Raw genomic sequence first — 12,933 nt, 5'->3', positions numbered from 1 at the left:
ATATTCCACAAATTGCAAACATATGGTCATCGAGACTACCAATAAAATACACAATAAATAGAATATAAACTAACAATCAGTTAAAAACAGAGTAAGCACAGGGCTATCGACATATTGTATGAGATCGGTTACAGGAGATCCCTGTCTAGTACTGGGATCCCACAGCTATCGATGGACTGTGTGTGAGAGCATTTCCAGGTGAGAGGCAATCCCTGTCTAGTACTGGGATCCCACAGCTATTGATGGACTGTGTGTGAGAGCATTTCCAGGTGAGAGAGGCAATCCCTGTCTAGTACTGGGATCCCACAGCTATTGATGGACTGTGTGTGAGAGCATTTACAGGTGAGAGATGCAATCCCTATCTAGTACTGGGATCCCACAGCTATTGATGGACTGTGTGTGAGAGCATTTCCAGGTGAGAGAGGCAATCCCTGTCTAGTACTGGGATCCCACAGCTATTGATGGACTGTGTGTGAGAGCATTTACAGGTGAGAGAGGCAATCCCTGTCTAGTACTGGGATCCCACAGCTATTGATGGACTGTGTGTGAGAGCATTTACAGGTGAGACAGGCAATCCATGTCTAGTACTGGGATTCCACAGCTATTGATGGACTGTGTGTGAGAGCATTTACAGGTGAGAGAGGCAATCCCTGTCTAGTACTGGGATCCCAAAGCTATTGATGGACTGTGTGTGAGAGCATTTCCAGGTGAGAGAGGCAATCCCTGTCTAGTACTGGGATTCCACAGCTATTGATGGACTGTGTGTGAGAGCATTTCCAGGTGAGAGAGGCAATCCCTGTCTAGTACTGGGATCCCACAGCTATTGATGGACTGTGTGTGAGAGCATTTACAGGTGAGAGAGGCAATCCCTGTCTAGTACTGGGATCCCACAGCTATTGATGGACTGTGTGTGAGAGCATTTACAGGTGAGACAGGCAATCCATGTCAAGTACTGGGATCCCACAGCTATTGATGGACTGTGTGTGAGAGCATTTACAGGAGACAGAGGCAATCCATTTCTAGTACTGGGATCCCACAGCTATCGATGGACTGTGGGTGAGAGCATTTACAGGTGAGACAGGCAATCCCTGTCTAGTACTGGGATCCCACAGCTATTGATGGACTGTGTGTGAGAGCATTTACAGGTGAGAGAGGCAATCCATGTCTAGTACTGGGATCCCACAGCTATTGATGGACTGTGTGTGAGAGCATTTACAGGAGAGAGAGGCAATCCATGTCTAGTACTGGGATCCCACAGCTATTGATGGACTGTGGGTGAGAGCATTTCCAGGTGAGAGAGGCAATCCCTGTCTAGTACTGGGATCGCACAGCTATTGATGGACTGTGGGTGAGAGCATTTACAGGTGAAAGAGGCAATCCCTGTCTAGTACTGGGATCCCACAGCTATTGATGGACTGTGTGTGAGAGCATTTACAGGAGAGAGAGGCAATCCATGTCTAGTACTGGGATCCCACAGCTATTGATGGACTGTGTGTGAGAGCATTTACAGGTGAAAGAGGCAATCCATGTCTAGTACTGGGATCCCACAGCTATTGATGGACTGTGTGTGAGAGCATTTACAGGAGAGAGAGGCAAACCCTGTCTAGTACTGGGATCCCACAGCTATTGATGGACTGTGGGTGAGAGCATTTACAGGTGAGAGAAGCAATCCCTGTCTAGTACTGGGATCCCACAGCTATTGATGGACTGTGTGTGAGAGCCATTTACAGGTGAGAGAGGCAATCCCTGTCTAGTACTGGGATCCCACAGCTATTGATGGACTGTGTGTGAGAGCATTTACAGGAGAGAGAGGCAATCCCTGTCTAGTACTGGGATCCTACAGCTATTGATGGACTGTGGGTGAGAGCATTTACAGGTGAGAGAGGCAATCCCTGTCTAGTACTGGGATCTTACAGCTATTGATGGACTGTGGGTGAGAGCATTTACAGGAGAGAGAGGCAATCCCTGTCTAGTACTGGGATCCCACAGCTATTGATGGACTGTGGGTGAGAGCATTTACAGGAGAGAGAGGCAATCCCTGTCTAGTACTGGGATCCCACAGCTATTGATGGACTGTGGGTGAGAGCATTTACAGGTGGGAGAGGCAATCCCTGCGTAATACTGGGATCCTACAGTCATTGATGGACTCTCTGTGAGAGCATTTTCAGGGGAGAGGCAAGAGCGGAAAGGTGGATAAACCTCTATGAAATACGTGTATAATTTCCTTATAGTCGTCCTCTGCATGTATGTTCAGACTTGTTGTATACTGCAAGATTGTATTTTATATTAAATTGATTGACCACCAAGAGCAAGGTGTTTTGGGATTGATGGAATTAAGTGTACCCACACAGACTGCTGATTCCCGTGAAGCAAAGATTTAGAGAAGTAGAAGTTATCATATGCCCATGTTTGGGACTGCGGGAAGGGATGCCACATAACCCTCCTGCAAAGATATAATAGGCACAGCTTTTTCAAAAGTAGTTCACTCCTATTCTGTAACAAAATCCCTGCCTTTTTGTACACTGTTTTAGGCTTTTCACTGCTTGTTTTTGCCTTGCCCTTGCTAGCATTTCACGGAAATCTTGGTACTTTGTTTTACAGTGCCTGGCAAGCCCACTATGAAGGTCAGTCCCACCAACATGAACACAGCTCTGGTTGAGTGGAGCCCTCCCAAGGAAATGGTGGGGGACTTGCTGGGTTATCGACTGCAATATAAGCGCATTGATGAAGACAAAATGAATTCTATAGATTTTGGCAAAACTGAATACTTTTACACTGCCACCAAGCTGCACAAGGGTGCCACCTACATCTTCAAACTCTCTGCCAAGAACAAAGCTGGGCCTGGAGAGGAGTTTGAGATCATGATCACCACCAATGAGGATGTGCCCAGTGGTTTTCCACAGAATCTGGAGGTGGTAGGACTCACTACTTCAACTACTGAAGTATCCTGGGACCCACCTGTGCTGTCTGAGAGAAATGGCAACATTACCAACTACACTGTGGTATACCGGGACATCAACAGCCAACAGGACCTTAGCAGTACCACCAAGGACACTTGCATCACCCTTACCAATCTGAAGCCTGACACAACCTATGACATTAAAGTTCGAGCATCTACCAGTGCAGGAAATGGGCCCCTCAGTCCCAGCATCCAGTCCAGGACCATGCCTGTGGAACAAGGTATTAATGACTATTGTTATGTTGGCTGAGGTGACCTTTCCAGCAATGCTGCTGGGTTAATAAAGCTTTTCCAGAACAGATAGCAAGCCTTCATGTGGGAAATCCTACCAGCTGGAAGAGGAGGGAGAGTGAGGAACTCTTTTTTTTTATTTTAGTAGTAGAAAGAGTTTAGACTTCTATATTGTTTCAGCCTTTCATGGACCTGGGCTGGTTCCAGGCTGCTCTTTTAGGCTCAATCAAGTGCTTCAAGCAATGCTGCCTGCAGTAGAGAAGCTCTATACATAGACTTGCATGTGCACACTGTTTGCTGAAATATACTTTTGTAACCAGAAGTCATTATTCCTTTAGGGGGCCTTATAAAAAGTTTGTGATAACTTTATCAATTAATAGTTTTGCAGGGCTAAAATGGAAACATCATTACTATAATGGGAGAATCCTTTTTGAAAACAGGTCTAGACATGGGAAGTTGGGTAACGCATTGTGTTCTCCTTTGACCTTATTGTTGGCTCACTTCTCTTTCATGTACAGACTACCTAGAGATCTTGCATGGTTCCAGGAAGACTCATGGGCCATTGTATCCAGCCGCCTTCTGATTGCCGAACATCAGCTGTTGTTGCAAAGACTAGTCTCTTAGCTTTTTAGTGGGATACCAGTCTGAATTTTGAGCAGTGTCTGATTTCTCTCTTGGGGTATAAGTGTCTGAACAGTGGTTCAGTCCAGTCTTCCAGACACACCTAGTCAATCGAGTTTTCTGGATATCCACAATGAATATGCATGAGATAGATTTGTATACAATGGAGACAGTGCATTCAAATCTATCTCGTGCATATATTCTTTGTCGTATCCTAGTAACCTGACTGGGTTGAGATTGTCTCTTGGCAGCATTGGTAGTACTGAGAATCATGTGCTGGCTTAAGGTGATCTTCGGCTAGCCTATAGGAAGATATATCTCAGGTGATCATAATATGCACTTACAGCGCATTCATTTTTTCTAGGGAAAAGGTTAGGAGCAATAACTGAACAGACGGGTCAATTATTTTGGGTTAATTTGTTTTTGTTCTATTAGTGTTTGCCAAAAATTTCCGTGTGAATGCTGTGATGAAAACATCAGTTTTGTTGAGCTGGGAAGTGCCTGACTCCTATAAGCCTGCAGTGCCTTTTAAGGTAAGGATGGGATAAATCCTTGAGGTGGGTGGAAAGATGGGGGTTTTGCCTTGCAGTCTGATCACACAAACACTAAGAAAATGACGACACCTGACTATGGCTTACGTGAAAATATGAAAAGCTGTATTTTTCTGTATAAAACAGTTGCTTATAAGAACATCTGTGACAATAACAAACAAAACAGTTTATATATCAGCACAATGAGCAAGGGCAAATAATCTTCCTCAGTCCACAGGGAAATAAATAAATAAATAAAAAAAAAAAAAAAAATATATATATATATATATATATATATATATATATATATATATATATATATATATAAATAAACAAGCAGAAAAGCATTCCAAAGGAATGGACAAAAGAGCACCAGCATTGTTAATGTGGGCTTAATTAAAACGAATCTTTATTGATCATTCACAAAAAAAATTTAAAATAAATGAACACCTTGATGTTGACAAATGTAGCACAAACGAACAATCATGTGACCCTGTGTACAAATAAGTATTGATAAGTTAAACAGATCAATTGCAGACTATGCACTCCTAATGGTGTGAATGCTAATACAATTGTAATCAACGCTTGGCCATCATGGCACAATTGCTTTCAAGCAGACCTAAGTATGTTAAAACAATAAAACACAAAAACCGTTTAAACAAGAAACATGCTTTACCTTAATAATTGCAATGACAATATTGAAAGTACAAAAAAATGAGTGAATTATGCAGAAAGTGAGCACCTTATATGATTACATATTACCTGGTCTTTTGTATCCATCTATCTATCTATCTATATATAGATATATATAGATAGATAGATAATATACAAATCTCAAGTTACAGCCACACACCTATAAATAACTTTTTTTTATTATTTATAAATACTTCACACAATATTAAATAGCTCAAACCCAAATATGTTTCCTACAGCGGTTCAGCAGACTTCAAAAATTAGCTAAAATATCCCCAGTCACACAAACACACCACTCTTGCTCACATGCACACTTTAAAAAACCATCCTCGATGCTTTTCAAAGAATATCACTAAATATTGCAAACAGTTAAATATTTCTATGCAATTCTTCCATTTATAAACAAAGCAAACACAAGCATTTTCTTAGCGAGATAGTTTATAATGCTGCTATGGAATGAGTCCCAACTTCATCAAATGCTTCCTCAATTCCATTAGAAACCAACTATTTTCTAGTCTTGTTATATCAAGTGTGTTTTTGCCAGTTGATGCAGGAGTGAATCAACACAGTACTTGTACAATTCGACCGCAACTCCAAGTTGATCTTTTTGTTACACCTTCATAATTCAAAAAACGTCCACACAGGAGCCGTTCAGTTGATAAGATATATATTCAATTTCTGTTCACCCCAGCAAGGACCTTGTTTCACCCGACAAATGGGCTTCATCAGGGGAATTTTTATTCACTGCTCCTTTGAAAATCCTTCACGAATGGCACCTCACTAATGATCAGCGGTTGAGCACAAAAAAATCTTTATCTTTACATACGTTCCTTTGCCCACTAGACAACCGCACACACGGGGGTAGATTTTCAAAGGGTTGCGTGCGTAAGATACGTGCGCAACCCTCGAAAACCTACCCCTGCCTCCCCCTGCGCGCGCCGAGCCCCGGGATGCGCGTAAGTCCCGGGGCTTGAAAAAATGGGCGTTCCAGGGATGGGGCCGGGGGTGGGGCACCGGCCCGGGGGCAGGACCAAGGCCTCCGGAACAGCCACCGGGCCAGGGGATGGAGAGCCGTCGCGCGCAAGTTACACCTGCCCGGAGGCAGGCGTTACTTCTTCAATAAAGGTCGGGGGGGGGTTTAGTTAGGACTGGGAGACGGGTTAGATAGGGGAAGGGATGGAAAGAAAGTTCCCTCCGAGGCCGCTCCGATTTCCCTCTGGAAGGAAAGTTCCCTCCGAGGCCGCTCCGATTTCCCTCTGGAAGGAAAGTTCCCTCCGAGGCCGCTCCAATTTCGGAGCGGCCTTGGAGGGAACGGAGGCAGGCTGCTTGGCTCGGCTTGCGCAGGTTGCACAATTGTGCACCCCTCTGCGTGCGCCGACCCTGGATTTTATATCATGCGTGTGGCAGCGCGCACATGTTATAAAATCGGGCACAGATTTGTTCATGCCGGGCTGCGCGAACAAATCTATGCCCGTGTGCATGTTATAAAATCTGGCCCATGGTCTTCCGGCAGTGTTAATTTCCACAGGCGAATGTACACATATGTGTATAGACACACACACTCACACAAAGGCCTAACAAGAAAAGCTGCCACTTTCCTGAAAAGAGAGTCTTCCCCAGCTCCTCAGACAGAGATCACTTTGGGAAAACTGGCTGCGCTTGGAGCTACAGGTCTTTGCAAAGTTTGTCATGCTAACTTCTATCAGTTCAGCTCTCGGCAGGAGTCCACCCATCTTATCCCCATGTATAGACATGCGCTGGTCAATTTCTTGATCTAGTAGCTTTCCTGAAGTATTGCCAAACTAATTGATAAGAAAAAACTAGTGCATGTGTCAGGACAATTCTGAAATGGCGGGTTCTTGTCATCTGTACTCACTACTTGTAATTGCCATTTTGCCCAGACATTTTCTTTCATATGTGGGACCATTAGCTCTGCCCTTCTCTAAATCTAAACATATTCTGCTGGACATGCAGGATCATAATAATAAAATCTGCATCAGTATCAATATCATGTAAAATAAAAGCAATCATATAATTATTATATCAGAAGTAAACACTACTGTAATACCAGTATCAAAATATGAGGGTCTCAAAAGCTAAAAGTATCCAGAGGGTCTATAAAAGTTTATTCTCTTTCTGTAAACTAAACCTGGGCAAATGCTCTCCACTCTCATGGAACTCCAAGTGGTGTTCTTGTTCTCTATCTTGTATTTTGTAATTTTGTGTGTGTGATCTAAGTTTCCAAGCTGTTTCTAATCAGACTGGGGGAAAGTGGGGCTACCTAGCTGCCCATAATTCTGCTATTTCATTTTTATGCTTTCAGCATTGTACATGCAGTACTGGGTCTCTGTTATCTTTTCTAAGCAAGCTACATGCTGACCTTGTACTGTAATAATGCAGTATAAATTGCTTTTTCTCTCTAATAGCCTCTTGTGCCATTTTGTCAATACTAAATTGTGATCATGCTCTTACACTAAATGGGGCCTACTTGTCCCTATCCCATACATCTAGAGAACTGCAAAGGGAAACTGCTTAATACAAGATAGTTTGTTGTGAACCGTTACGGTGGAACCCAAGTGACGGTATACAAAAAACAATAAATAAATAGTTTTACAGTGAAGCAAGCACAAAGCTGCATCTTATCATTATAACTGCATTTCTCTCTTGTAAGGAGCTAAATTATACATCATAGTGATTTAAAAAGACTGGCCCTTATCACTAATACAATCCCGAACTAAGGCTGACAGTACTTCTAGTTTCAGACCTCAGATAGTAAAGGATTCTGCAGGAATCCACAGAAATCTGCACTGGAAATCAGTTAACCTCCATGCGAGAGAATGAACATCACTGAGCTCTGTTAGATGACTTGATGCAGGCTCCTCCTCTAACTGTAGTGAGATCCGTACAAATTCCCATGCTCTCCTCTGGGCTTCCAAGACTTCAGCTGCTGTTTCTCGGAGCTCATGTTTTATTTGCTTTCTGCTGGATGGTTAAACCCCTCAGGATTTCTTGCTTTGCACATTAGCCTCTCCTTCGTAAGTTGGCAGTACAGGATGCCGATGCCTGAGGCTAACAATGTATAGCAGAGACAGCTATGAATACATTTTTATGAACATGTCTTGTTTGTTTGATTGTTCTTGACATTATTTGTGTTTTTATTATGTATGTAAATTGTACCTTGCTCTGAACTTTGGAGGGGAGCTGATAATAAATAAATAAATACTCAGTAGAAACAATTAGCGCTCTCTGTACTTAGAGCATCTCAGAAATGCTATTTGTAAGCTAAGCAGATGTAATTAAACAGTTGTTTCTATGAATGCTTCCTCAGAGATCTTGCCAGGGAAGCAGACAGTTGTTTGAAGATAGCGGGACCTTTGCAAGACTTTCTATTAATGAACTGGTGATTAGCTTGTGGGGTGCTGATTTTTAAGGTAGATGAAACTCTGGTGCAGGATCTCAGGGCAGCTCCTCTCCCAGAATATATCAAGGTATAGCTGAAAAATTCCTTTCATTTTCTCCCACCCCTCTTCCTGTGCATCTGTTGTACATTCTTGAATATGTTCATATTTATTCAGCCTCAGTTCTGCAAGCACTAAAGTGCTGCATCTGCTGCCAGTCCTCACCACCATTACAGCTGACCCTGCCAAAGCAGGACTTTGGCCTTACTACCCGTTTTCTGGTTTCACATTTTGCATTGTATATAGAGTCCATTCGTCATTCTCATTTGACTCTTGCTGGGTCTCCTTCATGCAATCTCCTCCTCCAAATTTGACTGCTGTAATAGTCACGTGTCTGTCTTCCAAACTTCTCTATTTACCCTCTGCAACTCCTTCAAAAGAGTGCTGCATAAATCCTCTACTTCCCCCCTTGTCCCCATGTTACTGCGCTGCTCAGCTTAGAGCAGTGACTCCTAGTAAAATTCCTTGCCATTGAGTCTTTCCTGCAAGTATGTTCAGGACGACCTCTCAACCCTAGTCTTGCACACTTCCCATCTTATCAAATGACTTTTTTTGACCATAAGATTAGCAAAGTTTGGCTACTGAGCAGGGAAGATAGGCAGTTCATGAGCTTGAGGGTCCTGGTTCAATAATTTAATTTTTTTAAATTTATATTCCCCCTTTTGTGACACTTCAAAGCAGATTCTATACATGTACTCTATGTATTTCCCTGTCCCCAGAGGGGAGCAATCTAAGGGGCTCATTCGCTAAGCCATGTTAGGCCATTTGCTGCAAGAAAAATGCAGCCCTAGCCCTGTGAATATTTAAATGAGCAGATTAGCATGCAAATGTAATCAGCTGCTCATGGCACCTCTAAATTGCTGTAAAAAATGTAGCAGCCCACCATTGTTTTAAGCAATTTAGAGTTATAAATAATGGACCCTGATGAAGGCCTGTAGGTTGCTGAAACATTGGTCAAGCAGGAGCATTTATGTGCTCATTGAAGGGTGTTTATAACAAGATAAGTACAAAACATTTCATTTATTAACATTTATTTATCACTTAGCACTAGCAGCCTAAGCGATGTACAAAATAAAACATTCACAAAAGTAACATATAAGTAAAATAAAACATTTTTGCTACATAAACAAAATCAAAGTACCCAGAGAAGACGCATTTCAGAGGAGGACCAATATCAGTGTTCTCATTCGAATGCTCATTTTAGCAAAAAACTTTTCAGGCGCAGTCAGAACTTCTTTCTATATTCAGACATTCTGAGTTCCAAAATATAGGCGCTGCCACCTTAAAGGCAGATTCTCTTGTTTTAATGGCAAATATTAAAGGTATTTTTTGGGATGAATTAGAGGTGTTGCAAAGATTATAATGGTTGATAGGAAAAGTTTTTTGAACTGGTATTTGATTTGACCCTAAGAGTATTCTTCTGATACAGTTCTTAGCCCATTGTGAGCAAAAGACTGAATTAGTCTTTTGAGCACTGTTGATATTTTAGGCATAATTTAGAAAGACACACAAAACTGGGTTTTACTCAAGAAAGTGGGCTTTTGGAAAATTGCTAGAATATCTGCCATTGAATTTTCCATCAGATTTACTTGCCTAAGTGCTCTCTACTTGAGTAAATAGCTTTTGAAAATTGCTACCTTAGTACTTACTTTTATGCACATAACTCCCTTTGAAAAGTCATCCATTAGTTGTTAGCTTTGTATCAAAACTGCACCTATTTGCATTTGTTTGCACTTTTCTTGGGTATTATATAAGGAGGTCAATATTGAAAACCTAGTCATTCAGCTAAGTTAGCCAGATAGACATATCCAGTTAACTTAGATGGGATATTCACCAGCATGGCTATGCTGCTGAATATCCCTAGACAAATCGTTACTTGGATGGCTAAGTAGCACACCTCCTCTGCCCACTACCCACCCACAACTTAACTAGATAGCTAGATGAGTGGCTTTTCCGAATATCCAGTGGCCACTAGAAGCTATGCTCTCCTCCTCCAGTCGGGAGGAGTTAGCAATCTGCTGTCGCTCACCCCGCCAGGAGGGCGGAGTTAGCAAGTTGTTCTGCTGTTCTCCTGAAAGGGGAAGGAGTAGTGATATGACATGACCTGCTCCTCCAGAGGAGAGGAGTTAGCTATCTGTAGATCTGTTAGCGAACTGCTGTTAGATGCTCCTGTAAGGAAAGGAGGTAGTAATCTGATACCAATCTGCTAAGGAGTAGCAATCTGTTAAGGATCAACTCTCCAAGGAAGAGGAGTTGGCAGTTTTATATGATGATACTCTTCTGAGGAGAGGACCTAACAATAGGTATATTGTACTTCGCTGCTGAGATAGCAATCTTGTCATGCCTCCTACGGAGTAGCAATCTGTATATATATAGGCTGCTGGCAAGTCTCAAGTAAGAGGAGTAGCTGTCTATATAATACTTCCGTGAGCGGAGTTAGTGGTCTGTAGTGGTTGGCTCCCACAGGGTGACAATAGTGAAAGGAATGACCACTTGCAGGAAATGGTGAATCCCTGGGCCAATGGCAGATGACAGCGCCCCCAGGAGGAGATCCTGAGAGGAACCACCGGCTACACTAGAATATGAGATAAACACAATAGTTCTTTATTAGACTGGAAGCTGGACCACCAGCGGTGGCAGTAGTGAGTCGTTGTGTTCGGCAAGGCTGAAGTCCTTCTGATACTGGAATATAATCTCTGAGTCGCTGAGCTGTAGAGAGAGACTAGAAGTAGTGAGTAGACAAGGTATACTGGATACAAGATGGTACACTCACAATAGTAGATGTCTGCAATGGTCTCTATGCCACAGAGTTTCTTCAGTACATTCAGGAACAGGAGCCGTAGGCGAGAGCTGGTTCCCACAAACAGTCTGTAATATGAACTCACAATTGCTGTATATGAAGTGGCTTCTAGAGTAGAAGAGAATATAATATTCTAGGAACATGGGCCCTCGTGGAGCGAGTACCGGTACCTATCTGTAATCTTGCCAATGTAACTCTTGATCTCTGTACCTGCGATAACGTCTTGGACAGAAGGGAGTCTTCAGAGCAATGGGAATGTAGGCCCTCATGGAGCGAGTACCGATTCCTATGTAATAGAACTCACTGTGTTCACGTCCGTGATCGCTTCCAGGCAATGAGGAGTCTTCCGAGTGTTCTGGGAATCTGAAATCAAGAAGAGAAAGCGGAGCCCCCGTGGAGCGGGTAGTCCTGGTAAGTTTGAAAAGGCCGAGCAGTGAGGAAGGATTCACCTCACTGATTTAGATCGTTGTTGCAAGTAGTGTGGACTGCCAAAGCAAGTCCTGTTGGAGTTCCTTGCTAACTCGTTAGAGGTTAGCAAACAAAGACCTTTTAAAGTACAAATGGATGACGTCACTACGGGGGGATGCCCCCGAGGTTCGCGCCCTTTCTGGTACAAAGTCTGGAACGCGCGCGCCCTTACATCATCGGGAACATGGCAGATCGGTAGCGTCAGGCCAGCCCGGGGGAACCCGGGACCAAGAGAGGGAGAGAAGCCGCGGCTGCATCTGTCTGTCAGAGCCAAAGGGAATCGCATCCCAGGTAGAGAGGGTGGAGTGAGGGGCGAGAAGAGGCACGAACGCAACACTAGATAGATAAGTCCTACTTAGCTGGCCATCTAGCATTTGAATATCAACCTCAAGGTGTTTTGTTCTTTTTTTGTCATTAGAGATTTCTTTAAAATTGATTTCCCATCTATTACCAAAAGCATCAAGGCAGTTAAAGAGCGCACATAAGCTAAAGTCTTGGAGTACCTTTTACCTGCAGACTTCGGCCAGAATTTTCAACGTGGGTTTCTGTGCATAAAAGAATAACGACACATTATAAAACTGAAAAAAAATGCTAGCAAGAGCAAAAATGGAGGAATTTAACCTCTTCCAGGAGAATCAGCAGCTTATAAAGGTTTTCACACCCTTGTACATGTTTCACATTCTGCTGGCTAAAAAATACAAAACAGAATGCATGAAAGTAGGAGTTGTGTTCACTGATCTACACAATATACTCTACACTTTCATTCTAAAAAACATTCTGTTTATTAAGAATAAAAACACATTCTTGATTGGGTAAGTCTTCTCATTCCTTGAATCAACACTTGGTGGAAGTCCCTTTTGCAGCAAAAACAGCCGAGTCCCCATCTGCCCAGATGTGGGAGACTGTCTCCCCTGTATTATCAGTCACAAAGGGTCAGGACTGTGCAAAAATATAAAATTGAAATATGAAACTATTTAAAGTTATATTTTTGAACAGTGAAACTAGTGGACTCAGATTTATTTACTGACCCTTGACTGTGGTTTCTTGTGGCTCAGGACTTCCACCAATATTATGTCTTTGTATTATTACACCATACCCAGATGTGAAAGGCTGTGCCCACCTGTATTATCAGACTGGGCTCAGGTGTGTGAGGCTGTGCCCCCCTGTATTATC

At 42.8% G+C, this 12,933-nt stretch overlaps 1 protein-coding gene across 5 annotated transcripts in view; it reads left to right on the top strand.

Moving 5' to 3' along the window:
- The window catches only part of PTPRF (protein tyrosine phosphatase receptor type F), a 792,879-nt gene that overhangs the window by 604,669 nt on the left and 175,277 nt on the right, over positions 1–12,933 (top strand). For all 5 annotated transcript variants that reach the window (XM_029617709.1, XM_029617708.1, XM_029617711.1 and 2 more), the window contains 2 exons: positions 2,602–3,180; positions 4,247–4,344. In XM_029617709.1, coding sequence (XP_029473569.1) covers positions 2,602–3,180; positions 4,247–4,344 — 677 coding nt within the window. The remainder of the gene's footprint in view (positions 1–2,601; positions 3,181–4,246; positions 4,345–12,933) is intronic.

Source organism: Rhinatrema bivittatum, chromosome 10, assembly GCF_901001135.1.
Source record: "Rhinatrema bivittatum chromosome 10, aRhiBiv1.1, whole genome shotgun sequence".
In the NCBI taxonomy this organism is placed as follows: Eukaryota; Metazoa; Chordata; class Amphibia; order Gymnophiona; family Rhinatrematidae; genus Rhinatrema; species Rhinatrema bivittatum.
This window is presented reverse-complemented; position numbering and strand designations above follow the sequence as displayed.